Source organism: Micropterus dolomieu, linkage group LG09, assembly GCF_021292245.1.
Source record: "Micropterus dolomieu isolate WLL.071019.BEF.003 ecotype Adirondacks linkage group LG09, ASM2129224v1, whole genome shotgun sequence".
Lineage (NCBI taxonomy): Eukaryota > Metazoa > Chordata > Actinopteri > Centrarchiformes > Centrarchidae > Micropterus > Micropterus dolomieu.
The window spans coordinates 24,970,007-24,990,924 of NC_060158.1; the positions used below are offsets into that span (position 1 = coordinate 24,970,007).

At 39.2% G+C, this 20,918-nt stretch overlaps 1 protein-coding gene across 5 annotated transcripts in view; it reads right to left on the minus strand.

Annotated features, from left to right (window-relative positions):
* Positions 1–20,014, minus strand: part of col22a1 (collagen, type XXII, alpha 1) — a 41,307-nt gene extending 21,293 nt beyond the window's left edge. For 2 of the 5 annotated variants that reach the window (XM_046058711.1, XM_046058709.1), the window contains exons 1-31: positions 19,986–20,014; positions 19,085–19,208; positions 18,563–18,838; positions 18,376–18,456; positions 17,507–17,623; positions 17,350–17,394; positions 14,701–14,754; positions 14,551–14,604; positions 12,919–12,972; positions 12,778–12,822; positions 10,862–10,915; positions 10,707–10,760; positions 10,123–10,158; positions 9,321–9,350; positions 8,882–8,935; positions 8,687–8,731; positions 5,887–5,940; positions 5,201–5,254; positions 5,024–5,077; positions 4,835–4,888; positions 3,964–4,017; positions 3,814–3,858; positions 3,641–3,703; positions 3,295–3,348; positions 3,049–3,090; positions 2,884–2,916; positions 1,897–1,950; positions 1,184–1,237; positions 1,051–1,104; positions 921–974; positions 717–770 (exon numbers count right to left, since the gene is read on the minus strand). In XM_046058711.1, coding sequence (XP_045914667.1) covers positions 717–770; positions 921–974; positions 1,051–1,104; positions 1,184–1,237; positions 1,897–1,950; positions 2,884–2,916; positions 3,049–3,090; positions 3,295–3,348; positions 3,641–3,703; positions 3,814–3,858; positions 3,964–4,017; positions 4,835–4,888; positions 5,024–5,077; positions 5,201–5,254; positions 5,887–5,940; positions 8,687–8,731; positions 8,882–8,935; positions 9,321–9,350; positions 10,123–10,158; positions 10,707–10,760; positions 10,862–10,915; positions 12,778–12,822; positions 12,919–12,972; positions 14,551–14,604; positions 14,701–14,754; positions 17,350–17,394; positions 17,507–17,623; positions 18,376–18,456; positions 18,563–18,838; positions 19,085–19,208; positions 19,986–20,008 — 1,923 coding nt within the window. In that variant the 5' untranslated portion in view covers positions 20,009–20,014. Of the gene's footprint in view, positions 1–716; positions 771–920; positions 975–1,050; positions 1,105–1,183; positions 1,238–1,896; positions 1,951–2,883; positions 2,917–3,048; positions 3,091–3,294; positions 3,349–3,640; positions 3,704–3,813; positions 3,859–3,963; positions 4,018–4,834; positions 4,889–5,023; positions 5,078–5,200; positions 5,255–5,886; positions 5,941–8,686; positions 8,732–8,881; positions 8,936–9,320; positions 9,351–10,122; positions 10,159–10,706; positions 10,761–10,861; positions 10,916–12,777; positions 12,823–12,918; positions 12,973–14,090; positions 14,378–14,550; positions 14,605–14,700; positions 14,755–17,349; positions 17,395–17,506; positions 17,624–18,375; positions 18,457–18,562; positions 18,839–19,084; positions 19,209–19,985 lie in introns of those variants that run through there. The other 3 variants (XM_046058712.1, XM_046058713.1, XM_046058714.1) reach the window with 3 other exon arrangements.
* Between the last annotated feature and the right edge of the window lie 904 nt (positions 20,015–20,918).

A 20,918-nucleotide genomic window follows, 5' to 3' on the forward strand; every position in this document is an offset into this window, starting at 1 on the left:
ATTCAAGGATTTTAAAATACTAAATTCCGATATACTGTATATCAACATAAACAAGATTATCCCTAACATTTGTCTTCGATAACATAACATTATGCGGTTTAAAAATAAACTTTTTTATTGGTATAAATAGTACTTTGAACTGAAATCCAGCTGATCATGTCAGCTGATTGCCATTGTGGAGTTGCAGAGTGCCCTCTAGTGGACAAACTTCAATGACAACACTCACAACACGATTGAAGGGTTGAAGGGTTGGTCTCTCAGTTTTATTTCTATTTATCAGCCGTTATACGCACCGATACCGATTTGTCTGCAATTTGCTTATATCGGTCGTGTTCAAATTGCTAATATATTGAGCCTCTAGTCGTCCTAACTTCGGTGAGCAAACAGTAATGATGTTGGGGGAACAGACATGATTTTGCAAATCACCTGTGTGGAAAATGCTGGAGTACAAATAAAGAGAGAAAACAAAAAAAATGAAAAAGCCATGAGAGGTAGTGAAAGTGTTCTGACTCTGGCAGATTGTGGAACTCCACAGCTACGTGTAGACGCTGCTGCAGGATTGAAATTATTCCATCAGAGTAATGGAGGACATACAAGGTCACTCTCTCTTCTCCGCAGTCTTATTTTTACTCGACATTGTCAGAACCATTCAAAACAACAACAAGAAACAACAACCATCCAAATATACCCATAGCCTTTCAAAACTGGTGACTGACCTTGTCTCCTCTCTGTCCAGCGGGACCAGGAGGCCCAATGATCCCTGGGATGCCCTAGAAGACAGACAACTGGTAGTTCCACACTGAAGTGATGTGTCATCCTTGGCTTCTGTTCAAATTTTATATTACACAGACAAAATTTCTCTACAGAAGATAATCACAGAAAATGCAAGCAGGCATCAATGACTTTTAGAGAAGACTTACAACGTTCCCTGGTAATCCACGAGAACCTTGAGGACCAGCTACGCCAGGTGGACCCTGGGAGGAACACATCAGCCATTACAGTTATTGAAATAATGTGAAAAGGTGTATTACATCAAATCAGACAACTTACAGGGTCTCCAACACGTCCTGTCTCTCCTGTAGGTCCAGTGTCACCTTTTGGACCCTGGAATAAAAATGGCAAGTTAAACATTCCATTTAAAATCTCTTGCTGACTGGGAGGTACGGGATCAGTAGCATCTTACCGTTGCTCCAGGTGGTCCCTTAAAGCCTTGTTCACCAGGTAAACCTCTCGGACCCTTCAGAGAAGGCACGTGAATTAACATGAGGTTAAATAGTGCAGGTCTATGTGCCAATATATATTACGTTTTCACATATACTTTTCAAAATGATTATGTCATGTTTCTTATAAAACTGCTGTAAGGACCATTATGATCCCAGATGACAAATATTTTCAATTAATGAAGGTTGCAGATAATAACAACACCCATGCATGAATAATTGCTACAATATTCTGTGACTAAATTATTTACTGAACATAATCATAATGGAAGTACATACCAGCATTTTAAGTGTGTGTGTGTGTGTGTGTGTGTGTGTGTGTGTGTGTGTTAATAATTGTACATAATGTTTTTATGCAGAATACGATTTTGCAGTTCCAAGCTAAATCAAAATATTCTACATTCTATTCTAATCCATCTAATATAATATATATCTGTAAAATCACAGGCCAGTGCATTACTTTCTTACAGTTACATCCATCCATCCTCAACCGCTTACGGGGTCGCGGGGACTTACAGTTACAGTTACAGTCAATTAAAGAAATACCCCTCAGCTCCCAAATTGGGGGACTGCTACACTATTGAATCTCTGCTGACATCTAGTGGATTTCTCTGTCTAATGCTAGACATAATTCAGGGAAGAAGAAAAGACAACAAAAAGGCAGGGAAAGACCCACCATCTCTCCTGGTTTCCCTTGATCGCCCTTTTCCCCCTTCTCTCCAGGTGTTCCCTAGAGGTGAGAACAAACCATGCAATTAGAAGTTTTAATGAAAAAGAAGACAAAGGGGAAGAGCAGAAAAAGATTTGACTCTTAAACAATATATACTATATATATCTATATTATTTTATCGCACGTTAACGCAGTTTTTATTTTATTATTATTAGTTTGAAAGTCCTTTGCTCACTGGCTCTGAATTCACATACAGTCAAACCATGGGTCACAGGAGCCTGCAAATCACCCACCCAAACAAGCAGTAGGGAGGCTTCGGCAGACTACGCTGTCATCTTTTTTCCATATTTTTCCACCCGCGATCCGTCATCACGGTAGCAGGTGAGCCGCTTGCTTGTTAATGACGCAGCCTCTCAAACAACTCAAACAGCAGAAACCAACATCTGCATCCTGTGGTCAATGTTGCTTTGCTACCTGGTCTGTGCTTGTAAAATATCCACCGTGACTTGTAACGTCATTTCAAGTTTTTAACCGAGGGAAGTCTGTGCGAGTGAACACACGCACCGACCCCGCTACTTGATTTGATTACATTAATGTTGAAGTTGTTTACAAGAAATATTTTATTGCTACTGTTTAAAGGAAATGCTGCTGGTAAAAAGCACCTTATTTGTTTAAAGACTTTGCAAACCACATGTTATTGCACTTTTGTGTATATAGTAGTACATTTAAATTAAAATTGCGCAATACACTACTTTAGAATTCATTATTCAATTTTATGCGTAATAATGTGATTAATCGCGATTAATCGCAAGAAAATCATGCAATTAATTGCGATTACAAATTTTATTTGTTGCCAAGCATTAATCTATATCTATATCTATATCTATCTATACTTTTGAATTATCAGTGCTTAAAACAAAAAAATAGCCATCTCTAAAATTCCAATAATCTCATAACAGAGCTTGGTCAGTGTAATGAAAGAAGCCTACTCACAGGTTCACCAGGCTCAGGGATGACATTTGCCACCTGTGAAGAAAAAACAGTCCTTCTGTACTGAATGCTGAGTCAAACTCCATTTCCTCCATCATGGTTAAGTCATAAATATCAGGGCTGTGACTATGCATTATGTTCACGTGCACTCTAGGAACACCAACTTACATTTCCTGGAGCGCCAGGTGGCCCCCTGCTTCCCACTTCACCCTGAGGCAAGAGACAACATGTTCACATAGTCTGCATACTGATGAACTTATTATAGCCAATTCTGTAGGGTGGCCATTACTGAGACAGAAGAAGGAGTCTATAACTACTTTAATATGGTAGGATACCCAATCTGAGTTCAGTATTTGTTTTTGAATGCTTGACATTTAATTTCACCTTATGAAACGTGTCTTTTTTCTTATTTACCTTGTCGCCCTTTTCTCCTTTTGGCCCAATTGGTCCATCCTGTCCTCTTTCTCCCTATGATAGAAAAATCAAAATGTAAAACTAACTCATTTTCCACAGACCATATATGCACTTTAACACAAGTAACTTGGGACTTTTTTAATTGGACATAGGAATTCAAGAGCATCTCAAAGTGGCATTTAGGGGATACCCAACAGCTCTCAAGGGGTTGAGGTTTATTTTACCAGTTGCACATGCACAGTTGTAGATATTACACAATTTAATACTAAATAAACAACATAATGGGGGTCTATAGCTGTGAATGAACATCCTGGTGATGCTTGATAAAAAGCACAGTCCCACCTACCGGTCCACCCCTGTCTCCTCTTGCTCCATCAGCACCTGGTTGTCCAGGGGAACCAGCTTCTCCCTGATAAAAAAAAAAATTAATAAAAACATACATGTGATTTACATGATACACTATGTTTCATTATCTTGCAATAATTCCCAAACCAAAAAAGTCAACAGCTGCAAACTCACTCTCTCCCCTGGAGGTCCCCTTGGACCGGGAGGCCCCTCGTCACCCTGGGGAGAAGACGCACGGACATTAAAAAGTCAGATTTATCTTCTAAGCTGCATATGTCTTCTGGTGTGTCAAGTGTGTTTCTGGGTATGATTAAGTCACAGTACCTTAGGTCCAGGCTTGCCAGGAAAACCATCTGCTCCGCGCTCTCCCCTGGGCCCCTTCAGAGACACAAGATTTCGATTTAGATGTCATACTTTCAAAAACCTGTATTTGCCAAAAACATTTGCCAGATACTGCTGTTGTTTTAACAAACTATATGTAAAATATATATATATATATATATATATATATATTTGCTTATAAAGGTGCTTATGACATGATTGAATTTCCATTTAGTCTTACTTAAAAAAGGAGATCCAGGCAGTTATTCAAAGGTCTGAAACTTGCTTCCCAATGAATTTCAAGCAAATTGTCTTACATTACACATTTTCTTTCTTTAGCATTCTCCACTCTATAGCTGCTGCTAATAGTACTATGGAGCACATTTCAGAGGTATTGCTGCTGTTTTCCACATTCGCTGACGTATGCCTTGTAGCTTAGAGACTTAGGAGTCAGCATCACATGAAATAATATTTCAGTGCTTACAGTTGTTAAACTTAAAGCTGTCTTGAGCTCTTTTGTGTCTACTTGGGGCAGAACTCCAAAACATGCCAGCCATAAAATCAAAATAATGAGCTTAAAGACACTAAAAAGCTACACAGAGCCAAGCAGAACTGCAGATTTGGGTGATAATTCTCTCTGGTTTCATATAATAATAATAATATAAACTTAATTTATAGAGCACCTCAAACAAAGTGCAAAGTGCTTCATGGAGAGATGAGCAACCCCTTTCACATAACACAGTCATTTGAGCAATATACATTTTTTGAGTGGCGCATCTTTAAAGTATACAACTACAAGTTTGTTAACTGTGAGCATGGAAGGCAAAAAGAAAATGAGACAGATAACAGAAGTTTGTCTATAGGTCATACTGACCATGGCACCGTCATTTCCAGGAAGACCATCCAGACCATCTTTACCAGGAAGACCCTTTGACGATCAGTGGTAAAAGGTTGACATTTAGTGACGTAAAGAGAGAAATGACAACAGAGATTGAATATCTATGGCTAAAAGTACTATTAACAACAAATTATGTTTTTATTTGAGAATAAAAGGCCAACCCACCGGCTTTCCGGGCTCTCCAGGTTTGCCTGAAAATCCAATTTCACCAGGTAGACCCTTCAAAATGACAGAACAGTATGTGAAGATGTCATTCTTTAACAGACATTTATTTGTTGCTAAAAACCAAATATCATTTATCATTTAAGATGTACTGGGTCCTGATTGTGTCCCGTCACTTACTGGAGGTCCAGTATGTCCTTGGTTTCCTGGTGGCCCAGCTGGACCCTGAGGACCCTGCAAAATAAAAAATAACATCAGTGAAGATTTATATCACTTGATCATTATCTCATACATATACTCATATAATGTGGGCTTTTGGACTTTTTGGACACAAATAATGAATGAATTAGAATATAATTATTGTGCTAATAAGCAATATATGTGGATTGTTTTCTTACCAAATATGTTCAATACAAATATTCAGATTTTACACAAGAATCTTATTCATATGGACTTCTAATAGACAGTGTTCATTGGTAGCAGTGAGCAGCCACTAGAGGGAGGTATTATAGCACTGTTTACAGCTCATTCAACCCACCACTCCAAGACAGGTGTATTTCTATTTTGCTCCAGGGAGCAATTTAGAAAATTAATTGACATAGCCTGTTGGTTTTAATCTAGCCTGTTTATTTTCCCTCTATTAAAACACACAGGGAAGACGCCTTTGAGAGAGCAGTCATTTTGTGCTTTGTGGGTCACATCAAATAGCAGCCCACACAATTAAAATACCAAATTAATTATCCGCAGCTCTCCTTGAGAGGTCATTGAGGTGAAAATCACTGTATGTCAACAAGAGGTCATTTTAAACAGTGTATTACCAATATGTTTGTACATTTAGCTTGTTATGAAACTGAAAATGTTCTTACAGGGGGTCCAGGCAGGCCATCCACTCCAGGCAATCCACTTTCACCTTTCTTTCCCTGAAAGACAACAATTGAATTTAGCACACCTCCCTGCCCATCCATGTGCATACAAAACCGAGGCAGAGAGAGCAGCAGCAAAGACAGAACAGAGCAGGCATCAGTGCAACAGAAATGACACTGATTTGTTAGACACTTGAGAGGAGGAGCTGGGGTGGCAGCTGGTTACAAGCAGCTCGCAGAGGTAGCAACAGGTAGGCCGGTTATAGCAGCTTAAATAAGGCGCCTTGTAAGGAATTGCCAATGAATGCTAAGAGGGGAATCACCTAGCTGTCAGCTGATGTAGATGGCCTTGAGTTGGGCTGCTATCAGCTGATGTGCTGGGATTGCTGTGAGCTGAACTAACACTATGCACGATTTGTTTCCAGGCTCGTAGCTACTACTGAGGATGCTGCAGTCATGTCCTCTGTATTTTTGGGATGTTTAGTAACCATATGTACACTCTTCTTTCTTAGGTTCTTTGTAGTATTTAACAATGTTTAGAAAACTAAGCTAGAAAAAAAGACGGTAAAACTTTAACTATTTTCCTTGGAATTTTCCTGGAAAGCATTACGTAATCTGGTAGGGACAAATTATGAGATGGTTATTTTGTTACATTACATTAAGTGAAAGCTAGTTTGTGAGATAACAATGAGCCAGCGAAAATAAATAAACTTATAAGATATATCCCTCGCTGTTGTCTGTAATTGAAAAATATCCATTATGATGAACCCTCATATTGTTAATTCAGTCAGTTACATAACTGTAAATGAAGTGAGGCAGCAGCTAAATTCAGTCACAGTGGATAGTAAAGTAGCAAACCTTCTGCTAAAGCTAACATAGTTAGCTTAATATAGCAGTAACTTTGATCGCAGGTTTTGACTTTAAATGGTTAAGCTCCCTTTAAATCACAAATTTAAAAGTAAATGCGTTGCTTTCAACCTAAATATTAATGGTATGGTATACATGCAAGCAAAAAAGAGATGCATTTATTCCCTAAATGGGGAAAAAAAGCTAAAAGAACATGTTTTCTCCGGATACTTTTACGTTTTTCTCTCGCATTCCCAGAACACCATCACATTTCCATTTGACTGTCCACAGGAAAATCCTGGTGGTTGCTCTTTAACCCAGTTTGTGCCGTTTTTTGAAGCTGTCCTGCAGCTCTTTAAGACTGCTCAGGCTGCCCTCAGCTGTCATATCAGGATAGAGGGGAATAGACAGGTCTCAGCACAGGTGACACAGTCGACTGATGAGAGCTTTGCTGCAGTGGAGGTGAGAGTGGTTCAATCTATACCAACTCAACCATACAGCCAACTCTATCAGTGCTGGCAGCAGCGGAGACCACCCTATTATCACAGCTCTCAGCCCACCTTCACCTCCCCACACACACTCTCCCCTGTGCATCTTCAGCTGAGGAATAAGCTAGAGAAAATAGGTCAAGCTCCTAACTGTCTGTTTTTTTTAGGATTCACTTGGAAAGCGTTCCAAGGGGCTGTAAAATGCTTCAATTGGACATCCAATGGAAATATAAAATAAAAGCAAGGATGCACAAAGGGAGATTTTCATAATATTGTGGAATCTAAACTCAATGTGATTGCTTTATTGATGTTAATAAACTATATATCCCCGACTTCAAAGAGGCTTGTCTGACTGAGGACGAAGTGCGTTCTGGTGGTAGAAAAGTCTTTCATTTGTGGCCAGGGGAGGTTTGCCTCTGCTGCCCAAATGAGCAGCTGCAAATGCTGTTTCCAACATACTGGTGATGAGAAGTTAATTGCTCCCAAGAGAGAAGGGGAATGGAGGTCACAATTTTTGTTAATGTTTTGGAAGAACAAATCATGTTGAACCAATGTGTCTGTTTCAATTACACACTGTGATGGGACCATTGTGGAGTGAGACAGAGGGAATTGAATAAGAGAGACAAGGGACTGGTTTTGTAGATAATTCTACAATCATTGAAAACATCTACACTATAATCTCTCATTATGAGGAATAAATATCAGTTTTCCTAATTCCAGATAATCCTATTGGAATATGATAAATACAGTCATGGAACTATAGTATGAACCTCCAATTACTGCAAGTTAAAGTTTTGTTCTACAAGAGCTTCTCTAAGGGCATCCAAATCTCATTTTAGTCCAAATTCAGTAGAAAGTTTTTCTGCACAATCTCAATACAAAGCCTAGGTACTGGTATGTTTAGATTTAGGTTTAGGTTTAGGTTGGATAAGGAGAAGTATATGGAATAGGGCCATGGTTAGTTTGAACGTCCGCCATCGGAGATACTGGGCATGATTGTATGCAAACTGAGGAGTACTGCCTCAGATGCTGACATCCCATCATGAAAGTCCCTGATACAGTCTTGCCATACAAAGTTATAAATTCATGGTTCCATCAAAGTTCAGATTTGCCATACAAGTCTAAATGCCAGATGCATAAATAAAAGAAAGAATGATAGATTGCGACTTTCCTTTGCCATTTAAGTTTCCAGTTGACCAATAATATAAGTCAATCAAAAAGATTTGTTCTACCTCCACAGTTTAGAGAAATGTTTACAAGACGACTTAATTCTGCCATATCAATATGTGCTGCAAAGTCAGGCATAGACATGTATACAGTACTCAGAAACAACAAAGATGTGTGCAGGTATTTACAACTATGTACTTTCCTGAGCATTTCCTGGTACTGCATAGGTCTAAGAACTGAAGTGATGAAAAAATGTGGAGGGGAAATGTTTAGATAGTCCTCCATCAAAATGGGATTCTTACCCTCTGGCCGAACTCTCCAGGCTCCCCAGGTAGACCCGGAGGACCCTGAGGAATAAAATGTTCAGCCACAGTTATATGGGAGAAGTAACCAGCTCACTACAGGTGGCTTTGCCACAACAACAAATTATCAAAATCCAAACAGCAGCAAAGAAGAAATATGTTGGTAGGAAGGAAGTAATAAATCATGATCCTTACTGGAGGCCCTGGTGGGCCATCGGCCCCTGGAGGCCCCTGAGGTCCAGCATCTCCCTAAAACAGGTTGAACACACAAGTATGTATTACACATATCATTATATACGTAATATAACATGTCCTGCTATTTCAGATTACAGTTGATTACAGCTGTTCTGTTGAAATTGTTCAGACTAGACACTAATTATTTTTCACACACTTAAGCCAATTTCCTACAAAGTTAATACACCACATATATAGTATTAGTTGTTTCTGTGTTCATGTTGATCATGGCATTTTTCATAGTAGGAATAATGCTGAATTAATGATCTGCTACCCAGTGCTTTACCTAATGTATTGTAGTTCATTTTGATTTTATGATCATTAATACTAACATGCAGTCTTTAAATATGTACTTACTTGTTAATGAGGTAAAGTGTATGATTATTGAACAATTACTTACCTTTTCACCCTGTAAGCCTTCTCTGTGAACCTGAAATTAAAAGGAAAAATAAATATTCGTATTAGTATTATTGTCAGATCCATTGTGCTACTTACTGTTTAATTATAAAAAACTGTTTAATTACTGTGAAGAAATAAGGCCATGGGCAATGCAGCTGGTAACCCTTATCTCGCACAAATAGTATTTTAGTTTCACAGCATATTTGACATCAAAAACTTGTCTAGGGTTTCATGTAGAAAAATAAACACATTAAGATAATGTGTTCCTGACTCCTTCATAGGCCTGCAACAACAATCATTTTTATTATCAATTAATCTGATAATTATTTCCTTCATAAAAATGTCAGAAAATGGTTACATTTCCTGTAGCACTAGGAGAAGCATGTAGATAGTTTTTTTCCAAAACCCAATGAAATTATGTTTATCTACATGATTTAGAAGCTTAGACCAGCAAATGTTTTGCTTGAAAATGACTAAAATTGTTAATTAATTTGGAAAATAGCTGCCGATTTATTATCAGTAAATCGACTAATCAGTTAACTGATTAATTGTTTAGCTTCTTCCACCAGGAGAACCTCTCTGGATATGTGTTTCCACTTAGAACAAGGTTTGTCACTGATCCTAGATAATATGTAGAATATAAACCTTCATCACATGTTTGTTTTTTTGTTGTTGTTGTTGTTTGCTTTTTTGAAAATGCCATTCATCTCCATCGCTTCATTATGCTTTTTATTGCTTAACAAGCCTGTAATTCTGTAAAGAATATAATTCTCATATCCTTTTGGTCTATTTTTGGTACTTACCATATCCCCAGGTAATCCGGGAAGGCCTCTCTCACCCTGTGACGTAGTGCACACAAGGATAAAAAGCCTGTCATTAGAATCAAGAGACTTTCAGGGTAATGCACCTTGGGCAATATGGTAATGATACGCCAATGACCATAATTTATGAGATGACGCGTGTTGAAGTGTGTACTTTTTGTAGGCCCTAAAGGAAAGTGAAATTTGTGGGTAAAATACCAAGGCAATTCTTGTGTGCGCATATGTGTGTGAGTGCATCCTTGTGCATGCATTTGGGTGTGGTATAAGCATGTGTGCACCACTGGAACAATCATCAAAGTCAGTAATTACAGACAGACAAGTGAACTCTGCATTTTATTTTCTCAGACAAATGAGTGGGCTGACTTTGATGGTACACAGAGGAGAGTGGGGAATGTCTGGAGAGTGCAGACAGTAGCTTGGGAGACTAATGATACCTCTTAGAAATGATTTATATCAGTGCAGCTTAATGACATTATACTTAAGGTCAATATCCTCTTTGAATTGTTTCTAATTCAAAGTGAACAGCGTGTTTTACATACAGCACAGGAGGGGTGGGGCGGCCATACCTTGTTGCCTTTCATTCCGCTGGCCCCGGGTGTACCAGCCAGTCCTTTCAAACCCTAAGACAAAAGCTTTATTAATACAAAGGTGACTCAGCATACCTGTCACAGATGAATATCTGTTTGTAACTGCAGATAACAGGAGGAGAATGTTAACTTACATCTTTCCCAGGAACACCAGGTTTGCCAGGTAATCCATCCAAACCTGCCTCACCCTAAAATGGAAACATGTGCACAAGAAAGCATGTGTAAAGCATTGCTCAAAGGCAATATAAGGTTTAAATAGGCAATGGCTGGCTATATTGTCTAAATAAATACCAGTCTTTATCTTCCACTGACATTAAGCAAAAGTGATAAAGTCACGAAAACTTTTATATTTACTAATGTTAGCACAATCCAATGTCTGGTGAGTTTTTTTGTTTTAAAGTCTGTAACATTTCCAGTTTGTTTGCAACAAATAAAAGTGTTGCATAGTTAGCATGTGCAGCGACAGCTACCATGGCTTCACAGATAAAGGCAAGAAACTTAAATTAACAGAAAATCCAAGGAAACAGAGCAGTGAACGAAATGGAAAAATTTATCAAAAAACAAGACTGAAGGGTCGACAGCAAAGCTAGTAGGCTAGCTCTGGGATGCTGTACTGAGGCACAACGTTCTCCCTAATGGATCCATGACAGCTGAGCTTTGAGCATGCTAACATGCTCACAGTGACAATGTTACGGGCAGGTATGTACATGTTTACTATTTATAGTCTTAGTTTATCTTAGTTTAGCATGCTAGCATACTATCATTTGCTTATTAGCACTAAACACAAAGTGCAGCTGTGGCTGATCGGAATGTCATTAGTTTTGCAGGTATTTGGTCATAAACCAAAGTATTAAACAAGTTGAAATTGACACTAGTTAAGAAGTCAGGGATCACTAAAGTTGTTACAGCTCTTCCTGTGGGGACATGAATGTCTGTACCCAATTTCCTGGCAATCCATCCATTTGATTTATTTCTGTCTGGACCAAAGTGGTGGACCAAAGTGGTGGACCGACTGGTCCGCATAACCACCCCTAGAGCCTAGCATGGTCAGTAGAGAGCAGATTTTTAAGCAGCCCAAAACACTGCCCTGATTTCAACCCCAGGTGACTCCATCTAAACCGAGGCAAGTACTTTTCCAGTTTTCAGCTACAGGAAATTGCTTAAGACTGACTGACTGGCTGAGAGACAGCTCTAAACCTGGCATCAGCATGTCTGAATGGAGCTTCGGTATACCTAGAACTTGCTACACAGCCTCCTGCCATATGGAAATGTAATAAATGTACTGATTCCGTGTTCACTGCTTTATACAGACCCCTTGTAAAAATGGTTCAAATTCAAATTCAAGTTGGAATCTCAGCATGAGACAACAGCAATCGTTACAACTGTTTCCTCTATTCCCTGCTGTGGTTACTCGACCTCATAGTATCACTGAAATCATGATCACAAAAACATCTTGACAACTTGACTTCAGTTGGAAACCTCTGTGATGCAGCGAGATAACCGTTCATTAATTTATGAGCAGTCTGAATTTCATTCTAACATCATTGTGTTGGCAAAATGAGGAAGGTGTTAGCAGCTCAGAGGAAACTTCAGACATCAACAGAGCTTTAGTAGTCCTGAATGAGCTGCATTATAGCCAAACGCCCCCACAGAATCCCAGACAGGAAGTATGGAGAGTGAATCAAGGAAGCCACATCTGTCTGCACAATTACGCCCCTCAGTTCTCAGTTCCTCTGAGAAGAATGTGCTCTCTCAGAAGTTTACCCTGTCATCAGCATTTGCAGTATGAATTCTGTACAGATTCAATCTAACATCATGGTTCAAATCCCAGGCCATGCTGGGAAAATGTGAACAGGGAAAATAAATGAGCAACTCTCTCCCAGAAACTACCATTTTGATCAAGTACTCTTGAGGAAGATGCTGAACCCCTATCTGCTGCAGTGGATCTATGAGGCCATATATATGTGCATATGACACATAGTTCATCTTTTTAAATTCAGCAATTCAAATTTTATTTGTTATATCATGGAAATAGAACTGTATTACTTACCCGGGGTCCCGGAGTTCCTTTTTCACCTTTTATACCTATATCACCCTAAAATAAAACACAGGAACATCATCATATCATTTCAGAAATGATTATTATCATTATCAGATCTTAACCGATCACTTGCATTCAGACTATACTCACAGTGACACCTTTTCGTCCCGGTGTGCCAGGAATTCCTGCATCTCCTTGAATTCCCTATATGATATAAATGGAACAACATTATATTAGTGGGTGTTATTGACTTGGGACTCTCCACCGTGTCCACTGACTCAGCAATATACTGTAGGCCAACTGGTGGACTGCTGAGTCAGAGCTGAATCAATGTGAGATACTTTGCTGACCACTTTTTATTGACAGGAACCCCCAACCCCCACCCCCATGGGAAAACCTTAAACTTTGACCTCTGACCTATTGCAACAATATAACATCTGTTTCTATTTTGCTTTTAATAAGGTTTATAACAATTAACATACTGTGTGTAGGAAAATTATGTTTTAATCAGTATTGCCAGCTGGATTTTGAACGCTCTGCTTTATGACTAAATGAAAAAAACAATGTTACTGAAGTGTAATTTGACCTCTTTACAGTGCTCTAGAGTAAAACAGCAGCATCAGTGGGTTAATCAGATCATTCACTAATGGACTGTAAAGAATAAGTGATTGAATATGACTTTTTCACAAAAGACATTTTGACTTGTCACAGAGTGTACAGGTGTAAATAATAAAACCAATGATGTCTGAATTCCATCCATCTACACTCCTGAGAAAAATAGCTAGCTCTTTGGCTACCAGCTAGATGTTTGACTGTAACTAGTTAGCGGCAGTCGCTAACTTTGTCGTTTATGCTAGGTAGCTAGCGTACAGCGCTCAAGAAGGATTTTTTGCTTGGAACAGCTGTCTTTTGTTGTGGAAATGGAACTAGTGAGAGAAGAAATACTTAACCATACAGTAAATATGCCATAAAAACAAAACAATGTGTTAAAAGAGACTATGGTGGTGGTTAGAATTCTCTGTGAGTTAAACTATGTTGAGTGACCGCTTTCACTGACTTCACACATAGTCATTTGATTCAATATAAAAAATCAATAGTGGAGTTTTAATAAAATCACATTCCACAAAACATTTTGCCACATGTAGCCTACTACAGAATAGGCACCATATTTGCAAAGCTAGCTAACAATGGTTAAGCAACAAGGTGACAGGCTTCTATTTGAGTGTTCACCTCCTTACACACAAATATTTTAGTTACTTTATTTATTTTGTGTTATGATAATTTCACACCACATCTTAATGGTAATACTATATACTACATACTTTTTCCTACCGTCTTTCTCACGCAGTCTCTACCCTCTGCCATGAACTGATGTAGTATTCCCTGTTTTGTATCAAAAGGGGGCGATCATTTCCTCCAGTCCTGAGATGAGCAGCCTGTCAAAATCCATTGGCCAAACCTGAGCCAGAATCCCTCCCTCCTCCCACTTCTGGCTCTTTTAACCAGCTGCTGCTTCGTCCAAGGGAAAGTCAACCAAACTGCCCCCGCTTTTTACAGGAAATCGATAACAGGCTGAGAGGTAATTGTCCAGAAAAACATATATACGCCCGCTTAACAGAACAAGTGCGTCTCTGAGATCAGTGCCAAAACCAGAATGACTAAAGATATCCTTTTTTTTTTTTTTACCCACATCAAAAATATTTAAAAATCCATTAACAATGAGCCAAATGCATGTGCATTGGCTCATGAATGGATAAAATATGGGAAGACCAATTCACACACTTTTTGTCCAGCTGGTCCTGGCAGACCTGGATCACCAGCCCTTCCTGCTCCACCCTATTTACAAAAAGAGAACATACAAATGTAAACACACATTTGCAAACCCAGTGTGTGCCAAACCCAGACTGACATATCAAAAAATGTATTTCTTACTTTGTCTCCTTTGTCTCCAGGTAAGCCATCAATACCTGGCACACCACCAAGTCCCTGTCAGACGATAGGAAACACATAATTAATACAAGTATGTGAACTTTTAAGATTCAACAATCAACAAGAAATCCTCCACATGTCCAGGTCCACAAGTGCCACACCTTCTCTCCTTTTTGTCCAGGAGCACCTGTCAACCCTATTGTGCCTGAATCACCCTGTAAACAGAAGGTAAGTATTTACTTTGACTGTGCTGTAATACATAAGCATGCAGGATGTCCGGTTATACAGGCCAAGATGGCGTGCCGTCAGAATATCAACCTGGTAGCATCACAGAACATGATTTAGTACATGGTGGTTGGAGGATTAATGTAGAAGCAAGTACAAATGTTAGAGATGAATTGGTGTGATTAATCGAACAGTGGAACACACAGTCACACAGACATTTGGACAAAAGGTAGTTAACATTACACACAGAACACAAAGAGTTAACAAGTCAAGATACACAAAAACACATACACACTTTTGAGCAAATGTTTGGGAGCCAGAATATGCTAACAGCTGTCAACAGCTTTTCCAAGACCCACTATGGTCTGGTCACACATCCAACCAAAGACTCAAGGAACAATGACTTTCCATTGTCCTCAATGTTGCACTTTTGGTTTGTACACCGATGTCCTATGCTATGCCAAGGAATCCCTTGCAATTCGAAAGCTGGACTGAGTGAAAAGTAATGGCTGTTAAATTATACAGTACCACAAGGTCTTGCCCACCACAAGACTTCCCTGTGCTTCATAAAGCACTTTACAAGTCACAGAAGGTTGCCCTTTAATTACTTTAGGAGCTTATATCATTTTAACACACGTCATTTCTTTCATCATAGAGATTAGGAGAAAGGTCCCCGCTCTGCTGTGCCCTATAGCAAAAAAGACATTATCTATAACAACACTGCTACACGGGGAATTGACTGTTCTTGTCGGTTAAAGATGCAATTAGAAGCAATCAAAGCAGGATGGATTCACTTTCACCCCATGCGACTCGATGACCGACATAGCCATTTTTAACCACAGCTTGAAGTCGGCTTACGTCATGTTTTTGCACCAGCTTTTGAAAAGTTTACAACAACAAATTGCAGCCTTCTCTGGGAGAAAGTGAAGACAGATGCTCATGCAAAAAGTAAGAAATAGAAAAGCAACAGGGATGCTCCACATTAAAGTTTGCTTTAATGCAGTTTTATCAAACCAGCAAGGTCTCCAGCAGCAAGAACTATGAAATGAAAATAAATTTATCATGAAATGAGTTCAGCTGACTACATTACTAACATTAAAATAAGATGGATCTCTAGAGGTATATACTAAAGGTACCTCTGTATTATCCAAAAGAATATACAGATGCATTTGCAAAACTATCACAGCCACAAGTGAGAAGACCATGTCTCGTCTTCTAGACCTCTTGTGGCCATTTTAAGTGTCCCTCCCTGGACAGCTTGAATGATGCATGCCAAAGATTTTGTCTCAAGAAATAAATTATACTCTGCGACTCCCAGCTGGCAGTGCCAAGCAGAACAGAGGCTGTGATTTGAGGTGGGTGGGCATCTGCGTAGGCCTGCCCTCTCTGCTACACATCCTCTGTGGTAACACGTCCTTTAATTCTGACAAGAACAGCTATGAGCATTTTCCTGGCCACTCCCTGACAGAAAAGAGGTTGAATGTATAATAACATACATAAAAGAAAAACATGAAGCAAAAGAAAAGGGAAAGATAGAAAATGTGATTTTTTTTAAGAAATAAAGATCTACATGCATATAAAATATACACAGAGTAGGGCTGCACCTAATTGTAGATTAATCTGTCGATTATTTCCTCAATTAATTGATTAGATGTTTGGTCTATAAAATGTCAGAAGATGGTTTAAAAAAAAGGTCAATCAGTGTTTCCCAAAGCCAGAGATGACTTCCTAAAATGTTTTGTTTTGTCCACAGCTCAAAAATATTTAGTTTACTGTCATAGAAGAGTAGAGAAACCAGAAAATATTCACATTTAAGAGGCTGGAAGAATTTTAACTTTTATTAAAATATTATTATCTAAATAGTTAGCAGTTAATTTAATAGTTGACAATTAATCGATTAATTGTTGCAGCTCTAGCACAGAGACAAACGTATGTGGGTTAGCATGATGCTCATGCAGCGCCAGGAAGAGCAGGTTTACTTACCTTCTCACCTCTGTCACCTTTGACAGAGATTACGTTGCCCTGCAAATAATTAATCAATACGGATCAATTATTGTCGAGGCAGAAAGGAAGAAAAGCAGATAAGATAATAGCTGAAAGGCGTTCAATCTGAAATGTGTATCATAGTATGTCTACTGTACAGTACCAACAAAGCACTAAGCAGGATGAGCTGACACGCAATCAGTTAGCTTATCTGTCCATAAAAAACAAAACAACACTTGTAAATGCACACTTTAAGATTTCATACAGTTTCTCCTTTTACTCCTTTGGCTCCTGACGGTCCGAGGGCACCCTTAGGGCCAGTGTCACCCTGAAAATGTAGGCATGTTCACACAGTAAAAAAGTAGAACAATCAACTCTGGAACATATTGAAACTGTAGTCTTTTGTCACACACAAACTTGTACTGAAAGCCAATGATAGATGACCTTTTCACCCTTAGGACCTGCAACACCGGGTACACCGATCTCTCCCTGTGAGAAATGAAACCACAGTCGTCTCTTGAAAGCCATTAAAGAAAGGATTCCTACTCATCTGTGGAACTCACAGACGGGGATACAGTCTAGTAAAATCAGGAGGCTTTACCTTCACTCCTGCAGGGCACGAGCAGTTCACTTCAGGGCCTCTTTTTTGCTCCCCAACAGTAGGTGTTGGAGTGGGGATCTCTATAGGGGGGGCCTCTGTCACAACTTTCTTAGGACACTGAAATGACACGATTTATGCCATAAGTAATGGTCAGCCCAAAAATATTGTAGCAGTAGTGGTTTCAGGAATATCTGATGAACTTTAAGCCACTCTGGCTTTCACACATGTTGTAATAGACATTTGGGAAGCTAGAATCAGTGCAGCTTAGCAGTTGATTGCTTTTTAAAGTTTTATTTATTTTATATTGTCTAAGAAAACAGACTGAGACCAGAGTCTCCTTTTAGGCTGTGCCCTGTGTACACATGTTAACATGTACAGGAGACACACAAACAAGTCATAGTTAAAAATTTGTTACAACATACAAAAAGCAAAAGCTTAATTAAAACATACAAAACCAAGACGTACAAATCAATGGAAACAATTGCATGAATCATCATAATGATTCTACATAATATTTCTAAATTGGGTTAGTGACACCAGAGTGTTTAACTTGTTTAACTTGCTCTGCAATTTGTTCCATAAATATGGAGCAAAAGAACAGAAAGCAGTCCTACCACACTCTGTGGAGACAGCTGGAGTCTGTAAAGTAATCCACATCTGTGAATTTTACATTTATTACTCGAGTGGAAATCAGGGATGATATAGTTTGAAATTTGGGAAATACACTTCCTCCTGTTCTTGCGAGAGTTAGATGGGAAGATCAATACCACGCTCGCCTATGTCTACTGTTAGACAGCCAAATCTTTAATGAATCTCCATGGTGGAACTAGATATGGCAGGAAATATTTGACACTGCCTACAATACTCACAGGTCCATTGGGTAGATCACAGCAGGTCTCCAGCTCTGCGTGCTTGGAATCACAGTAAATCATCATCCTCTGGAGGTCAAACTGCATGGACACAGACAGACAGTTGATAACAGAATAACAACGAGAAATGAACCTTGGTTCACTACATGAGTATGCTAAACTACCACACATGCAGGTAAAGACTCACATCAACTGGAACACTGTCATACAGCCTCTTCCCAATCACTGTCTTTCCCTGGATATCAATGTCGTCCCTTTCTTCGATGGGCAAAGTCTGGATGTGCTTGCAGTCCAGGTACAGAGACACAGACTTGGCTTCCACGCTGAGGGCAATCTTGTGCCAGTTGCGATCAAACAGGTTGTCAACCTCAGGGTTCTTGAACACAGTTCTGACAGCATCTTTTGTCAAGCCGACAGCATTGTACTCCACCGCCTTGTTCTCGCCATCCAGGCGGATGGACACCTGACAAGTCAGAGGCAGGATAATGTAAACGATCAGTCAGTCAACTTCAAGCCGACAGGTAGAGAAATACAAAGAGTTTAAACCTTGTTTTCTGTGGAGGCACAATATACATAACAGTACATAATAAAGCCAGTTGAAGGTACAAGGTTTAGACATCTCAAATTGTTGCTTTTTAAGATAGGATTTGGGGGACATGTAACAGTTTTAGAAGAAGAGAAAAGTTACATGGACATTTGGCTGACCCACCTGTGGGATTCCGTATTTGTCAAAAACCTGCCAGAGGTACCAGTCTTCACGTCTTGAGGTTTTCCTGAATTTGAATGTCGTCACAAAGGCATATTCATCGGGCAACCCTTGAGGAAACACATCTCTGCAGAAGAAGAGCACATTGTTACTGCTAACATAAACTGTATATGTGATGCTCTACAGCTGCAGTGAACCCATTAAAGTTTAGAAATGATATACAAACCCAATTCAGTAGCAGCAAATGTTTGCCCTGTGGTTCCCCAACAGGTTACTCTGGCCATGACTTTACTAGTGAAAGATATTCTTTTTTAAAAAAGAATATTGTCGAAATTTAATTGTTAGCACCAGAACCAGACTGAGAGATTAAAAGGCTCAGGTCGAAAATTCTGTATCATAAATTCTTTATTCTAAAATTCAGATATATTTTGAGATACTAGAGTTTTGATTCCCATGAGCTGTAAGCTGTAGTCATCAAGATTAAAACAAAAACAAACAACATGCTTGAAATATTTCACTTTATGTGTAATGAATCTAGAACATATGAAAGTTTCATTTATAAAATAAAATTACAGAAGAAAAACCTTTCAAGGTACAAGGTTGTACAGCACAAGGCTGCATAACAAAACGAAATTTGTAGTTCCTTCATGCTAACATATCAAATAAAATAAAACAATATATACAGTTATTTACATACATATATACTTACACGTGTACTCCCAAACATTCCACAGTGCTTTTTTGAATTTGCATCTGAGGTGAATGTAAACAGCAGCAACCAGATGATAATATGGTTTCATATGGTTTCCACAATATTACAATCTTTTTAAAATGCTTTACAAATACTTAGAAGAATATTTAATGTGCACTGTATTGTTTGCAGAACAACAGGATGGTCACTTACTCTGTTTGCTGTACAATGGGCATGGTGCCAAGGCGGACATAAGAACTTTGGCCTTCATCATCTTTGGTTCCAAGAATATCTCTCACATTGAAGTACTCCATCAGGTCGAACCCTGCAGCAACATAGTAAAATAGCCTTGTTGGGCTCAAGACAGTCTATCATACACACATAAACAAGCCCACAGCTCTTGAGTCGTGAGGTTGAGTTATGGTTTTGTCAGATTTCTCTGGGTATACTGAGGTTTAATTGGGTCAGTCCCACCACACCCTGCAGCCACTGTGTTTGTGGCTTTTTGGAGAAAGATTAAAATCACAGCATTACTGAATAACTGGAAAATACAGCCATTTGTTGGCCATTCAACTTTTGTTAGATTTGCTGCCAGTGGGAAAAAAATCCTTGCCATCACTGGTAAGGTCCTTGTGTGAGTCTGAGAGTGTGTGCACGTGAGTGTACATTGCACAGCGTGTGATGTGAAGTGGTGTAACCACAGATCATATTTAGGTGGTTTAGAAAGGACACTCCCTTGTGCAACAAACAAGAGCTGTAGCTATGGTAATGCCAGCAGCATGAGAGCTTGAACAGCACTAATGCTGCCAGTTTGTCCAGCCGATGTCACTGAAAGCCGGTGGTTAAGTTGTGTGGATTCAGCTCTTCTGAAAGCATTCTGTGCAATTAGCGAGGCAACTGGATGAGGACAACATGAACATATTCCTGCATGGCCTTAGTAATGCAGCAAAATCTATGAGATGTAAGGTTTCCGGTGGGAATATTAACACCAGGGCAGTAATCTACCAAAGAGGAAACCGTAACATTAAGGTGGTAATGTGAGAGTCTGGCAAAAGCTTCGTGGATGTCATTAGAAATAGCCTGGAAACAGGTGGTTAAGACACACGGGCTGCTGCTGTGCCATTAGCAACAGAGTAAAAAATAACA